Source organism: Typopeltis vanoorti, chromosome 9 (genome assembly GCF_054136105.1).
Source record: "Typopeltis vanoorti isolate ZY-2024b chromosome 9, IOZ_Tvanoo_1.0, whole genome shotgun sequence".
In the NCBI taxonomy this organism is placed as follows: domain Eukaryota; kingdom Metazoa; phylum Arthropoda; class Arachnida; order Uropygi; family Thelyphonidae; genus Typopeltis; species Typopeltis vanoorti.
Genome location: NC_143557.1, coordinates 110,734,972 through 110,747,766, shown reverse-complemented (window position 1 = coordinate 110,747,766; position 12,795 = coordinate 110,734,972). Strand labels below are relative to the sequence as shown.

The window sequence follows — 12,795 nt, the reverse complement described above, 5'->3', positions numbered from 1 at the left end:
TGTATTATTGTCCGAGACTAGCAGATTCATTTTTTCTAAGTGGTTCGGCTTAAAATAACGGTGCTACTTCCTTTATCGGCTCTAGTTATTACGATGTTCGGATTCGATTTTAATGATTTTAATGTTAATTTGTGTTTTTTGTTAAGTTGCTTGTTATTGCTTTTATGATTTAAAATGTTGGTGGTTTCTAAACGTATTTTGTCTGCTATGTTATTTGGGATGAATCTTAAGCCTTTTTCAATATTATAAATAAATTCCAGTTTGTTTATCGATCTAGGTTCTACCACAAACTTTAGACCTTTTTTAAGTACTGAGAGTTCATCTTTGTTTAAAGCATGGTTGGATAGGTTCACTACGTTACCTGCAGGCGATTGGTGGCTCCTGTTGTTTCTTGCTTCTGGTTGGTTGTTATCATTCATCGTGGAGAAATTTGAATATGGCCGTTGGTTTTGTCGATCTTTTAGTCTATGAAATTTAGAAATTAGGTTTTCTTTCTTCGTTTGAAGGATATGGTTTGCCGTGTTGAACATTATCTTTTCCAGGATCATCCAGATATCTGTGTTTAAGTAGCTTGAAAGTTCAGATTTTTCATTTTGTAGCTGGTTTTGAGTAATGGCTAAGTTCTTTGTAGTAGCCTGGATCTGTTCTCTGAGTAGCGCTTTCTCCATGCGGTGGTATATTCGTTGCGGCTTTGTTGAGGTGAATTTTTTCTTTAGTTTGATGCAATTCGGAATGATATTGCTGTCCCTACACCGTTTTAAAAAAGCCAGTCGATTGATCAAACCAGAAACATGAATCTTCAGCTTACCGTATTGATTGCATCGCTTGTGGGTCGAATCTCCATGAATTATCATAATCCTTTCTTTTAGTGTTGCACGGTGATCAGCATTCATATTAGAAATTATAATTGTTGTAAAGTCCATAATTTCTAATATGAATGCTGATCACCGTGCAACACTAAAAGAAAGGACTAATAAATCTTCATTGTGTGTTTTTTTTTATGTAGGAGAAGAATAACTTACCAACTTCTTGAGTGTTGCTGCTAGTTTCTTAGCTAGTTAATAATTAGAGCTGACAATTCCTTCAACTATCAGCTATAGTGGTATGTTATTTTTATGTATTTATGGAAGACTACAAATTCGGGTGGAGTGCACTAGTGTGGTTAATGACTCAAGCAATTCTGTTTTCTTTTTAATGCATTCTGTTGGATTCTAGTTCACCGATTAGTATGTGGTGTTGTCAGATATCAGTTGATATTTTCCAAGTAAGCTGTTCACTTAAAAACCAAATCATCATACTTTTCTTACAAGACAAATTTCCTTCTGACATCATGGCCCTCTTTACTCATGTGCTTCGATCTGGTTATTTCATATGGCCAAACTACTTCTGCCTGCAAAAAAGAAGGCATGGTGATGGGCTCCTTCAGCAAATTTTTATATGGAACATTTTGGGCAACAAGCTCTGGATTTAGTAACCTTAAAACCTAAAGTATGGCTAAGATATGTTGATGACAGACTACATTTTGAGCTCACGACCACCAAACTTAAACAATTTCCCCAGTCACATAAACAACAGATATGCATCCATTCACTACTAAAATGGCCAAACTACTTCTGCCTGCAAAAAAGAAGGCATGGTGATGGGCTCCTTCAGCAAATTTTTATATGGAACATTTTGGGCAACAAGCTCTGGATTTAGTAACCTTAAAACCTAAAGTATGGCTAAGATATGTTGATGACAGACTACATTTTGAGCCCACGACCACCAAACTTAAACAATTTCCCCAGTCACATAAACAACAGATATGCATCCATTCACTACTAAAATCCACCACTCTATTCAAAAACTTGGTATCCTAAGGACCTTCAAAAATAAAGCCTTAACAATCTGCTCTGATGAAAAGGCTCTATAAAATGAATTTGAAATAATAAAACATTGATGATTTTTATTTTTTGGCTATAACAAGAAACAATCCATAGACTCCTTTACAAAATTCTAAAGATCTGCTTCCTTCTTTTGCCAACACAGGTATATAACAAGTACAATTCCTAAACAAAAAGAAGAACACAAATGACACATCGAGTTCTTTCATTACAGAAAAGCAGGCATTTCTAATCATGCGATTCAAACATGCCACTGAATTGATTAGAAAGGTATCCAAGTCCCTACACCAGACAAAAACATGAACATAAATCAAGGAAGCCTGTGAAATGCTTACCCACCAACCAAATCTAAACAAAAATGATGGCTTAAAGGTCCCAAGAATTTGGATGTCTCATCTACAACACACATAACATCTGGAAAAAGAAAAATTCCAACAATTTTTCAAACAGGAATAATCTACATTTTGGATACCAGAAGAATAGAAATTTAATTAGATAATGATCCAGTAAATCTTAAACAATAAAAAATTAAAATAACAGAATAAAAGGAAACTAGTAACTGATGATATAGGTTTCCAATGAATTTATTTTATTGTTATTTCTCTACCAGAGGTCAGGATATGGTCAACAATTGACCAACACACACTGCGTGTATTCCTGAAGATAACATTGACATGGATCAAAAACATAAAATTTTATAAGTTTTAAAAGAGGTATATCGTGAGTAGACATATCGATAAAAATTAATAACGGAAAAAACTCACGCACAAAGATTATTTAATAGTATAATTTTCACCTGTGTGTCACAGGCATCTTCAGTAGTACATTAAGCTCAAATTAAACAATAAATGACAATTCCAAAAAGTGCCACCTAAGTAGCTGGTGTAAGATAACTAAAAAGGTCAATAACTTTCCTAAAAATAAAAAAAAAAAATTAAAATTAAAAAAAAAAATAATAATAATAACAAAATAAATAAATAAAATAAAAATATCAATACAATAAAAAGTTAGGAAAGATTAGCTGATTTGTAAGTACTATAACAAGAAACAATCCATAGACCCCTTTACAAAATTTGCTAAAATGTAAATTTGAATCACTGGTCAGCATACCTAGATCCAGTAATAACACTATTGATATAGATAAAGTAGTTATAAATGTTTCCGGACGTCCACTAACAGACTACGAACATTTTGTTTTATCAAAAGGACACGATTTCGCTGTTACGCCGAATAAGGTGCCAATTATGGATTTTTTTCATAACATAGATAGGGGTGTTCGATCCTTATCCCAAAAAACAGCCAACAGATTACATTTTGAATGTGCACAAATTCTTTTTCATGCCAAGCCTCCTCGTCCTAATCTTTCTTACTCTGAGTTTAAAGCATTGAAATTACTGAAGAATAGTGATTCAAGATAGGAAGGAATATGAGAGAAAAATGTCTCTTTTACTTCGCGACTATTCAACTTATAGGCCTCTTACATCGGATCCTACCCGGAGTCAATCGAAGAGACTTAATTCTCTTATAGATAATGTATCTACATGGAATGAAGATCAAAAGAATAAACTTAAAACCTTCTTCGGTCACCCACCTAGATTGTATGGTCTTCCAAAAGTTCATAAACCAGGCATTCCATTAAGACCAGTCGTAGATTGTATAGGTTGCCCCACTTACAAAATCTCAACATTTTTATCAAATTTACTCTCCTCTTCAACTAGAAGAACTGATACTTATATAAAAAATACTTTGGATTTCAAAAATAAAATTTCAGATCTTCATTTGAACATTTCTGATATCATGATCAGTTTAGATGTTGTTTCTTTATTTACAAATGTGCCTCTTTTGGAAAGTATTGAATTACTACAACAGGAATTTCCTTCAGACATTGTAAACGTATTTGATTTTGTAATAAATTCTAGTTATTTTTCCTTTAAAAATAAGTTGTATCAACAAATTGAAGGAACAGCAATGGGTAATCCTCTTTCTCCTGCTATCTCCAATTTCTTTATGGAACATTTTGAACAACTTATCTTTGACAACATTTCTCCCAGACCTACTCAATGGTTCAGATATGCCGATGACATTTTTGCTGTATGGAATGGCTTTTCGGATGAACTTCAACAATTTCTCACTAAGTTAAACGCATTTCATCCTAGAATCAAGTTTACCCTAGAAGTAGAATCAAATAAGCAGTTAGCCTTTTTAGATCTTCTAATTCTTCGCCAACCAGATGGTAACCTACATTTCTCAGTTTATAGAAAGAAGACTCATACAGGCCATTATATCCATGTGGAATCTCATCACCATCCCAGTCAAAAGGCAGGAACTATTAAAACACTGGTTCATCAGGCCCACTCCTTTTGTTCTTCAGACGATCTTTTACGGAAAGAACTACAATATATAACTTCTTCCTTTCTATCTAATGGTTATAAGAATTGCTTCATTAAAAGAACTTTGAGTAGTTTTAATATGTCTTCCTCTTCAAACACAGAAGAAATAACGTGCATTACTATCCCTTATGTACAAGGCATCAGTGAACGTATAGCAAAAGTTTTAAAACCACTGAATATTTTTGTTGCCTTTCAACTGTTTAGAAAAATCTCCACCTTTCTCACTTCTCCTAATGACAAGCTTCCACATCTTAATCATTCAGGTGTCTACCAGATTCCATGCGCTTGTGGATTATCTTATTTCGGAGAAACGGGAAGATCTGCCTCTATTCGGCTAGAAGAACACCAATCTTATATTGAATAGTTTAAACCTGAAAAGTCTGGACTTGCAGAACATGCCATCTTCACTAGACACAGAGTTCATTGGAGAAAGACAAGAGTTCTTCACAAAAGTCAGTTTCTCATGGAACGCCTTTATACAGAAACATGTGAAACTCTACTTCATTCTCCTAACTTAAACAGATCCGACGGCTTACATCTATCCCCTTTATGGGAGATAGTACTTTACAAATCAGCTAATCTTTCCTAACTTTTTATTGTATTAATTTTTTATTATTTATTTTATTTATTTATTTTTATTTTATTTTATTATTATTTATTTATTTTTTAGGAAAGTTATTGATCTTTTTAGTTATCTTATACCAGCTACTTAGGTGGCGCTTTTTGGAATTGTCATTTATTGTTTAATTTGAGCTTCTTTGTATGTGAATTTTTTCTGTTATTAATTTTGTATCGATAAAATTTTATTTTAATATAATTAAAGTAAGTTCTCGAACACATTATAATAATTATAATGAGTGTCCTCATAATGTATTGCCACAAAAAAAACTATTCATGTATTCCCTATGAGTTCTCTAAAGTGAGAGTGCACTATTTCAACTTTTCTTTATATTTTTACTGACTTTCTTTTTGCTTTATAATATATAATAATATAGTCAAGAATTTTATACAAATACCTATTAATCAATAACTGAGTTTGCACATTACAGGGCTTGACTCTGTTAAGTCCAACTATGCAGCTGTTTTATTTTTGTTGATAAGGATTTTTATTTAAACTTACATATTCAGATGAATGAGAATTTTTGACATTCAATTTTATTTATTTATTTATTTTAAATTAAAAAAAAAAAGACAAGCTTTATAAACTCGAGGAGCTATACAAGCTTGTCCATAGCAGGCTTTTACAAACCTGCTTTTACAATCCATGCCCATGGTGGGATTCAAACCCATAACCTGTTGATTGGAGAGCAGGTGTGCTATCCACTCAGCCAACTAGGCCAGCATTTCCAATTAACTAATTTTTCTGCCATAGAATCATAAACTAAATCATACTATACCAACTTGGTTGGCCAAGTGGCTAACATATTGGCTATTCAACCAAATCTTTGTTGCAGTTTTCCTTCTAAGCTGTGTGAGTGATTCAGTGTCCTGGTCATTCTCAAAGATGACAACTAAATGGAGTGCATCAAAAAACAACAAAAATGTAGGGTTACTTTTTAAAATTGTAAAATATGTATATTTTATGTAAATTATATTTGTAGTTGAAAAATATGTACCATTTCAATTCCATCTATTATTTCAAATACAGAACCAATGAATAAGATGAAATGGCAAGAATTCCATACTAAATATAGTAGAATCACTTTCTTCAACTCAAAAAATGTATGTCTAAAACTTAATACTCCTAAGAACACTTACAATTTACAGAGCAGACAAAATTAATTGCTCCATCATAACCAATAAGCAGGTTTATTATTAAAAAAAAGTTACTTGGCCACGACAAGCTACTGAACCTAAGATGAAGGGAAAAAAGTTCTTAGTCCTTTCATATACTGGGTTTACAACTTTTCAGGTATGGAAGTTGCATTAAAAAGAGGCACATGACCAATTAAAATTAAAAATCATCTTGGAAAAAAAAAGTGCAATTTTTAACTTACCTCTTGAATAGGATTAAAATCAGGATCATTAAGATTACGAAGGAACCATAAAACACCTGGTCGAAGAACTTCTCGCAGTAATAATATGAAAGAAGCAAAATAAAATACATATACCATTCCAACAAGCCAATGGATGAACATTGATGTTCCAGGTGCAAGTTTAAAACTTGTTTCTCTATCTTGTAATGTTGCATCTAGCATCATCTGAAAAATTAATTTTAATATATTTTTTAAAAATATAAACAAAATTATATACATATATAAATTTTCCAATTCAAATATGATTAAGATTCACAGTTAGACTCCATACCATATTTTCATCATTAATGGAGGAAATAGGTTGTTTTGAATAATGGCCAAAGCAACAGGCTAGCTAATGACTGGTAGAATGCAGTATAAAGACCTTCACAGCCAAGCCAACACCCACAGTGCTGGTATTGCTGCCATAAAAGCATACATTCATTGTGTAGTGCACAAATACAGGGTAGACAGTGAAATACCACTATCTTGCTTGAGTGGAAGCCTAAAGTAGTTATTGCCATATTTGTCTTGAGAAAGGTCTTTGGTTGCTGTTCCTTTTGATGGTCTGATTACTTTTTTCAACTCTCCTAATTCAAACATCTCCACTGACAAAATCAATGAAATAATTCTTGCTGGAATAGAAAGGATTGAAAATAATCTCCATTCCACTGAAACCACAACCACTAAGCCTTAGTTCTCCATCCAGTGTGTCAGGGTAGACCAAAGGGTAGGGGATGGGAAATCTGCATAACAAGTGGGTTAAGACAGAACTTTGCTCAGCCTATACTGCAGCTGCAAGAAAATTAAAAAGCCATTAGCAAATCCACAAGTCAAACTTTGAAAAGGCCAAATGCAGAAAACTTGCTTCCTGCTCTAACTGCAGTTAATTTTCTGGATCTCCTTGATAGGAACATTAGATGTAGTTCACTCTTTTCATATTGCACCTCTCTTCTTGCATACAGTGGTACTATTGTAATGTCACTCAAAGGTAAGGGTGATCTTCTGACACAATCAAGACAAAACACTTTTTACCATACCAAAAGCATCTTAGTTGTATCCTTTACAAATGAGCTGCCAATTTTCTCTAAATGCCAACTTTCCATCCCCTAGCCAATGTTAGGATGAATGGTCATAATGGGCCATTGAGCCTAAAATGAACTGGGCTTCACTGAAACCTGATTACTGCTTATATGGCAGTTAATCTTATCTGCATTGTTTGCTATTTCTGTAAATTATATGTTCTGGTCAGTTTGCCTGTTGTGAGGAATGAAAAAATCCTGCCACCTCTGCATGAGACCAGCTAACCTAGATAGGATTCTAACCCAGGTCTTCAAGAAAAGGGGTCATCAATGATGCTAACTTTTGAAACTCTTCTGAAAAGAGTCTCTGTAATGAATTAAAGACTCTTTTCTCTAAACAGACGATTTTTTTTTTTTTAAGTGTAATTGTCGATAGTTTCAGATTTTTTAAACTTAGCCATGAAATGTTTTAAAAAATTTATAGCAGACTAGAGCAGCAGCATAGACAGTAGTCAATGTAATGTAATTAATATGATAATATATATTAAAGATGCCAAGAAATTATATTCTTGGTTTAATCCAAGTGTAAGCAAACAAAGTTTGCAAGTAAAGTAACTTCACAGCTGGGCAACTCATATAGGAGCTAACGACTTCACATCACTTGCCTTAGTAGCCATAATGCAAAGCACTCATCCTTATGGACATGTATAATGCTATGCATTATGGGAAGTATGAAAGACTGTCATTACCCAGACAGTCTTTCATCTAGTAACAAACCAAAAATAAAAAATGAAAGACAATGATGGCAACTCTAACATAATAAATCGTGCTCAACAACCATTATATCCAAACAGTTCAAACCAAAACATAATATTCAAAACTAACCAGGATCTCCACAAACAAACAAAAAAAATTTTCCACATTCACTTTACAAACATCTGGCATAAATTCCAATATAAACAACGTTCATCACCACTTATGGACATCCAAACCATCTTAACAGAAACTAAAATTATAACTACATTACAGCTTTCATGTAAAGCTAAATTTACAGCTTTGTGGACACTAAAGGTGAATCACAGTTCACCTTTAGTGCCTGCATTATACTCTTCGTGATTTATTTTGCCACAAAAGTAGCAAAATAAATCACAAGCATATGTGCCTTTGTACATTCTAACATTGCCTGCCAGAGAATGCCAAATTTAGAATCCCATACTTTTGATCTCCTCTGGCTGAAGGTTTGCTTGTCCCACTTAGTAACATTTATTTGCTGAATTTACTGGTCTCCAAACTGTGAAAAACGACAAAGACCATGTCATCTTTCTCTCCATGAAACTCTACCATCCAGCTACCCAAACAGCAAAGTCATCGTTCTAAGTGATCTAAATGTCCACAGCACCAAATGGCTCTCCTACTCCAACACTACAGATCAAGCTGTACATTATGCAGAAGTTTTTGCTATAAGCAAAGACTGAATGCAAATCGTGCAGCTATCTACCAAAATTCCAGTTAATCCCCTCCACACTACCAATATCCTTGATCTTTTTTTTAACCAATTCTCCTTCCAGATACACTGTAGAAGTTACTTATTCTCTTGGCAATTTAGACCATAATCTTCCCAAGCTCTGGTTCAACAGAAGATATATGAAACAGTCGAAGAAAAACTGAATTTACTGCAGGGGTAGCATGTATCAAGAACCCAAGTTACATCCTCAGCCTATGCAGAAGCATGCAATCAATGTAAATCAACTATTAGCAAATTCAAATCCAACTTCATAAATGCCACTAGCAGAAGACTCTTTTGTCCAAACAGTGGCCATCCCTTCTGTGCAAAAGCCACTGGATGCAACTTCTGCTCAACTGTATCCCTCTACCCCCCCCCCCCAATCCTGATGGCACCACTGTTACAGAACCCAAAGAAAAAGCTGATTTCCTAGCATCACTCTTTTCCTCTAACTCCTGCACAGACAATAAAGGCAAATTACCTCCTTCTATACCAGCAACTGTGCACCTCCAGTGGCCTTTCAGAAGAAAGGCCTAAGAAGATAAACAACCTGAACACTACAAAGTTGTCTGTTGCCAATAGCATCTCTCCTACTGTACTCAGATGTTGTGCCCCAGAGCTAACACCTATCCTCTATCATCTCTTCAATCTTCTGTACTCAGCTGGCACCTATCCCATCTCATGGAAACTAACATATATCCAACCCAATCCAAAAAAGGAAGACAAAAGCTTACTGTCTAACTACCAACTAATTGCTATCACCTCATTCCTCCCCAAAACAATGGAAAAAAGTTATCAATGGTCAACTTCTTCACTATTTAGAAGCTCACCAGTTTATCAACCATCACCACCAGTATGGGCTATGTCAATCCAGATCCATGGCTTATATCTTAGCATACATCACTCACCACAGGACAGGTACCATAGAAAAGTTTGGAGAAATGCGTGTTGTAGTCCTTGACATTTCCAAGGCTTTCGATCATGTGTGGTATCAAGGCATGTTTTACAAACTGCATTCCTTTGGTCTACCTGTCACCCTCTATAACTGGATAGCCAACATCCTCTCTTCATGCTTTGCCACCAATGCAGGAGTACCTCAGAGCTCTGTTCTCTCACCTGTCCTCTTTCTCGTATATATAAATGACCTACGCTGACATTTACCTGATGTAAAAGATGATAGCACTCTCCACTCATTTTACTCCTTAGACAAACCATGTAGTTCTCAGACATTCCTTATATCAGGATCATCTGTGCAACCAGTTCCTTAAACACTGATCTGCATACTATCCTTCAGCTGGGCAAGGATAACCTAGTTGCCTTCAACACCACCAAAATGCAGTCAGACTTTTTTCTTGCAAAAGAGATCTTAACTTGCCTTCCATCATCCTCGGTAATTACACACATCACCAGACGACAGAATGAACTCTCTCATTGACTGACATTTAGTTCCAATCTCTCTTGGGCATAAACATATCATATCAACAGCTTCTAAAAAAACTAGGCAAATTGGGGCTTGGATAACCTACTCATCTTCAATGTTGCCAAAATGCAGTCCTGCCTTTTCTCTTGCAAAAGGAATCTCAGCTCACCTTCATCCTCAGTAATACATCACCAGACAGGATGAACTCTCTTCTTGGACTGATATTTACCTCCAACCCCTCTTGCCACAAACACATCATATCAATAGCTTCTTCAGCTTCTAAAAAACTAGACATTCTTTTCTGCTCAAGAAGCTATTTTACACACATCCAGCTACTAACCCTATACAAATCGCAAATCTGTCCATCCTTAGAATACTGTAAATGCATTTTGGGTGGTACACCTAAAACCTCCTTAAAAATTCTTGATGCTGTCCAGAGGAGATCAATTCGATTCATAGATGACCCTTCCCTCCCTCACTTCAATCTCTGTCTTAGAGATGCAGTGTTTCAGCTGTGTCTCTTCTACAAGCACTTCCATGGTCACTCCAGTGAATTAGCAAACATCATTTCTCCACTTGCTGTTAGACCTGTTAAAAGAAGCTCGACTGCTGTCCAACATCCCTTGGACAGAAAACTCTTTGGACCTACATCTCCATTTCCTCATTTATTCCATCTACCTCAGTGCTCTGGAATATTCTTTTTCATGATGTATCAACCATTTCAACCTAACAGCTCTTTAAGAAGAATGTTAATAGGTTTCTTCTTTCTTAACCCTCATCTGTACCTCACACATGGCACTGATGTGTTCTTGTACCTCTCATTTGTGGGATTAATATACATAAAAAAAAAAAAATCGCCACAGAGTCAACAAACAAAAAATTTTAATGCTATAAAAAATGCCTTTTATGACAATGTTACTACTTTTCAAGCAAAAAAGATTACCAATCCAGTGTTCCTTATATTGATAATTCTGCTAACAAACAATGAAATTTGGTTTGAGCTAAAGACTCTGATTGTAATATTTCTTCTAAATATGTTGTTCCTCTTATGGATAGTCCAGATTAAAACTTGCAGAACATTGCATTTCTACTACTGTATAAATGCACAAACTTATACAGGAATTAATTTAAAGTGTCTGCTCTCAAAATGGCATTAATTACGTAAGATGGAATAAAAAAGAATATTTATTAATTTTAACTTCAAGTTTATTAAAACTTTACAACTAATATTTCTCTAATTAATAATAAACATCCTGGGAGCAATATTACTCCCATTTATTATGGTCAGACTGGTCGTTCTGAAGTAAAACATGAAACAAAAATTACATCAATTTCCAAAACTATGATGTGTCCAAATTGGGTGATCATGACATAAACACTAAAACCTGTACTGGTGAATTTAAAAGAGCTGTGATGAAGTTCAAATCTGAACATGAATGCAAATGTTATATCAATTTCTCAAAAGTGAGAGACAGTTATATCTCCCGGGTGTGGGAAAGTGTCTGACTTTCAGTATGACCATAATAAGTGAGGTCATGTTAATATGATTACACCAGAAAGCAACCATGGATGCACTGCTCATTCTGTTGAGGTCATATGAGAAAAAAAAAAACATGGATTACATCTGTTTCCCAAAATATATTGTTTCAAGAAAAGGAATCATATGAAGGCCTATTCATCAGTTAGATTTGATATCAATTCCTCGCAGTTGGAGATACTTATCCATAAGATGAACATTTAAATAATTTTTATTCTTAAAATGTCTTTTATACTTTATATATATATATAATTGTACTGACACTATATAAAAGACACACACACACACACACAGAGAGAGAGATGTGAGGATATTTAGTATCAATTAGAGATATAAGGCATAATAAATAAACTTAAATGTAAAGTTTTAATAAACTTCATTAAAACAAAGTTTATTACACTGATTTTAATTAAACTTTTTTTCTTAAATTTTACAAAATTTTACAACATTAAAAAAATTCATACTATTTTTCATAAAAATGTTCCTATTATGGAACATTATTTTCTATAGTTCATTTTCAGTTTTCTATAGAACATTATTTTTGCTGACTGAGATCTATGGAAACATGTGCATTATTATAAATGCTAACAAAACTTACTTTGAAACAGTTCATATTTTTGTTATAAAGCAAAGTGTTCTAATTTATTCAGAAATGAATTTAAAGTTCTCTCCTCTCTTAAAAGGCATGGAAGCCTAACTCCAGCTCATAAAAGAATTCTTTTAATGATGTAAGATGAACACTTAAAAAAATTTGTTCATGAAATGTATTTTACACAATAGCGCCTCAGTAGCTCAGTCGGTATAGACGAAGCCCTTTGGTCAGAAAGACCTGGGTTGGATTCCCGTCCATGACGTGAGAAACCCCTTTATCTGGTCTCTTTGGATTAAAGGTGAGTTAGCTGGTCCCATATGGAGGTAGAGGGTTTTTTCCTCCCCGAAACTTGGCTCAACCAGTCCTAAGGGGTGATCAAGAAATGAAAGGGGGGAACCCCAAGAATAAAATAAAATAAAAAAAATTTATACA

The 12,795-nt window shown here is 34.3% G+C and overlaps 1 protein-coding gene across 3 annotated transcripts in view; it reads right to left on the bottom strand.

Annotated features, from left to right (window-relative positions):
• The window catches only part of LOC150103422 (E3 ubiquitin-protein ligase MARCHF6), a 271,806-nt gene that overhangs the window by 134,952 nt on the left and 124,059 nt on the right, over positions 1 to 12,795 (bottom strand). For all 3 annotated transcript variants that reach the window (XM_090397403.1, XM_090397402.1, XM_090397400.1), the window contains exon 13: positions 6,271 to 6,474. In XM_090397403.1, the coding sequence (XP_090253529.1) occupies positions 6,271 to 6,474 (204 nt within the window). The remainder of the gene's footprint in view (positions 1 to 6,270; positions 6,475 to 12,795) is intronic.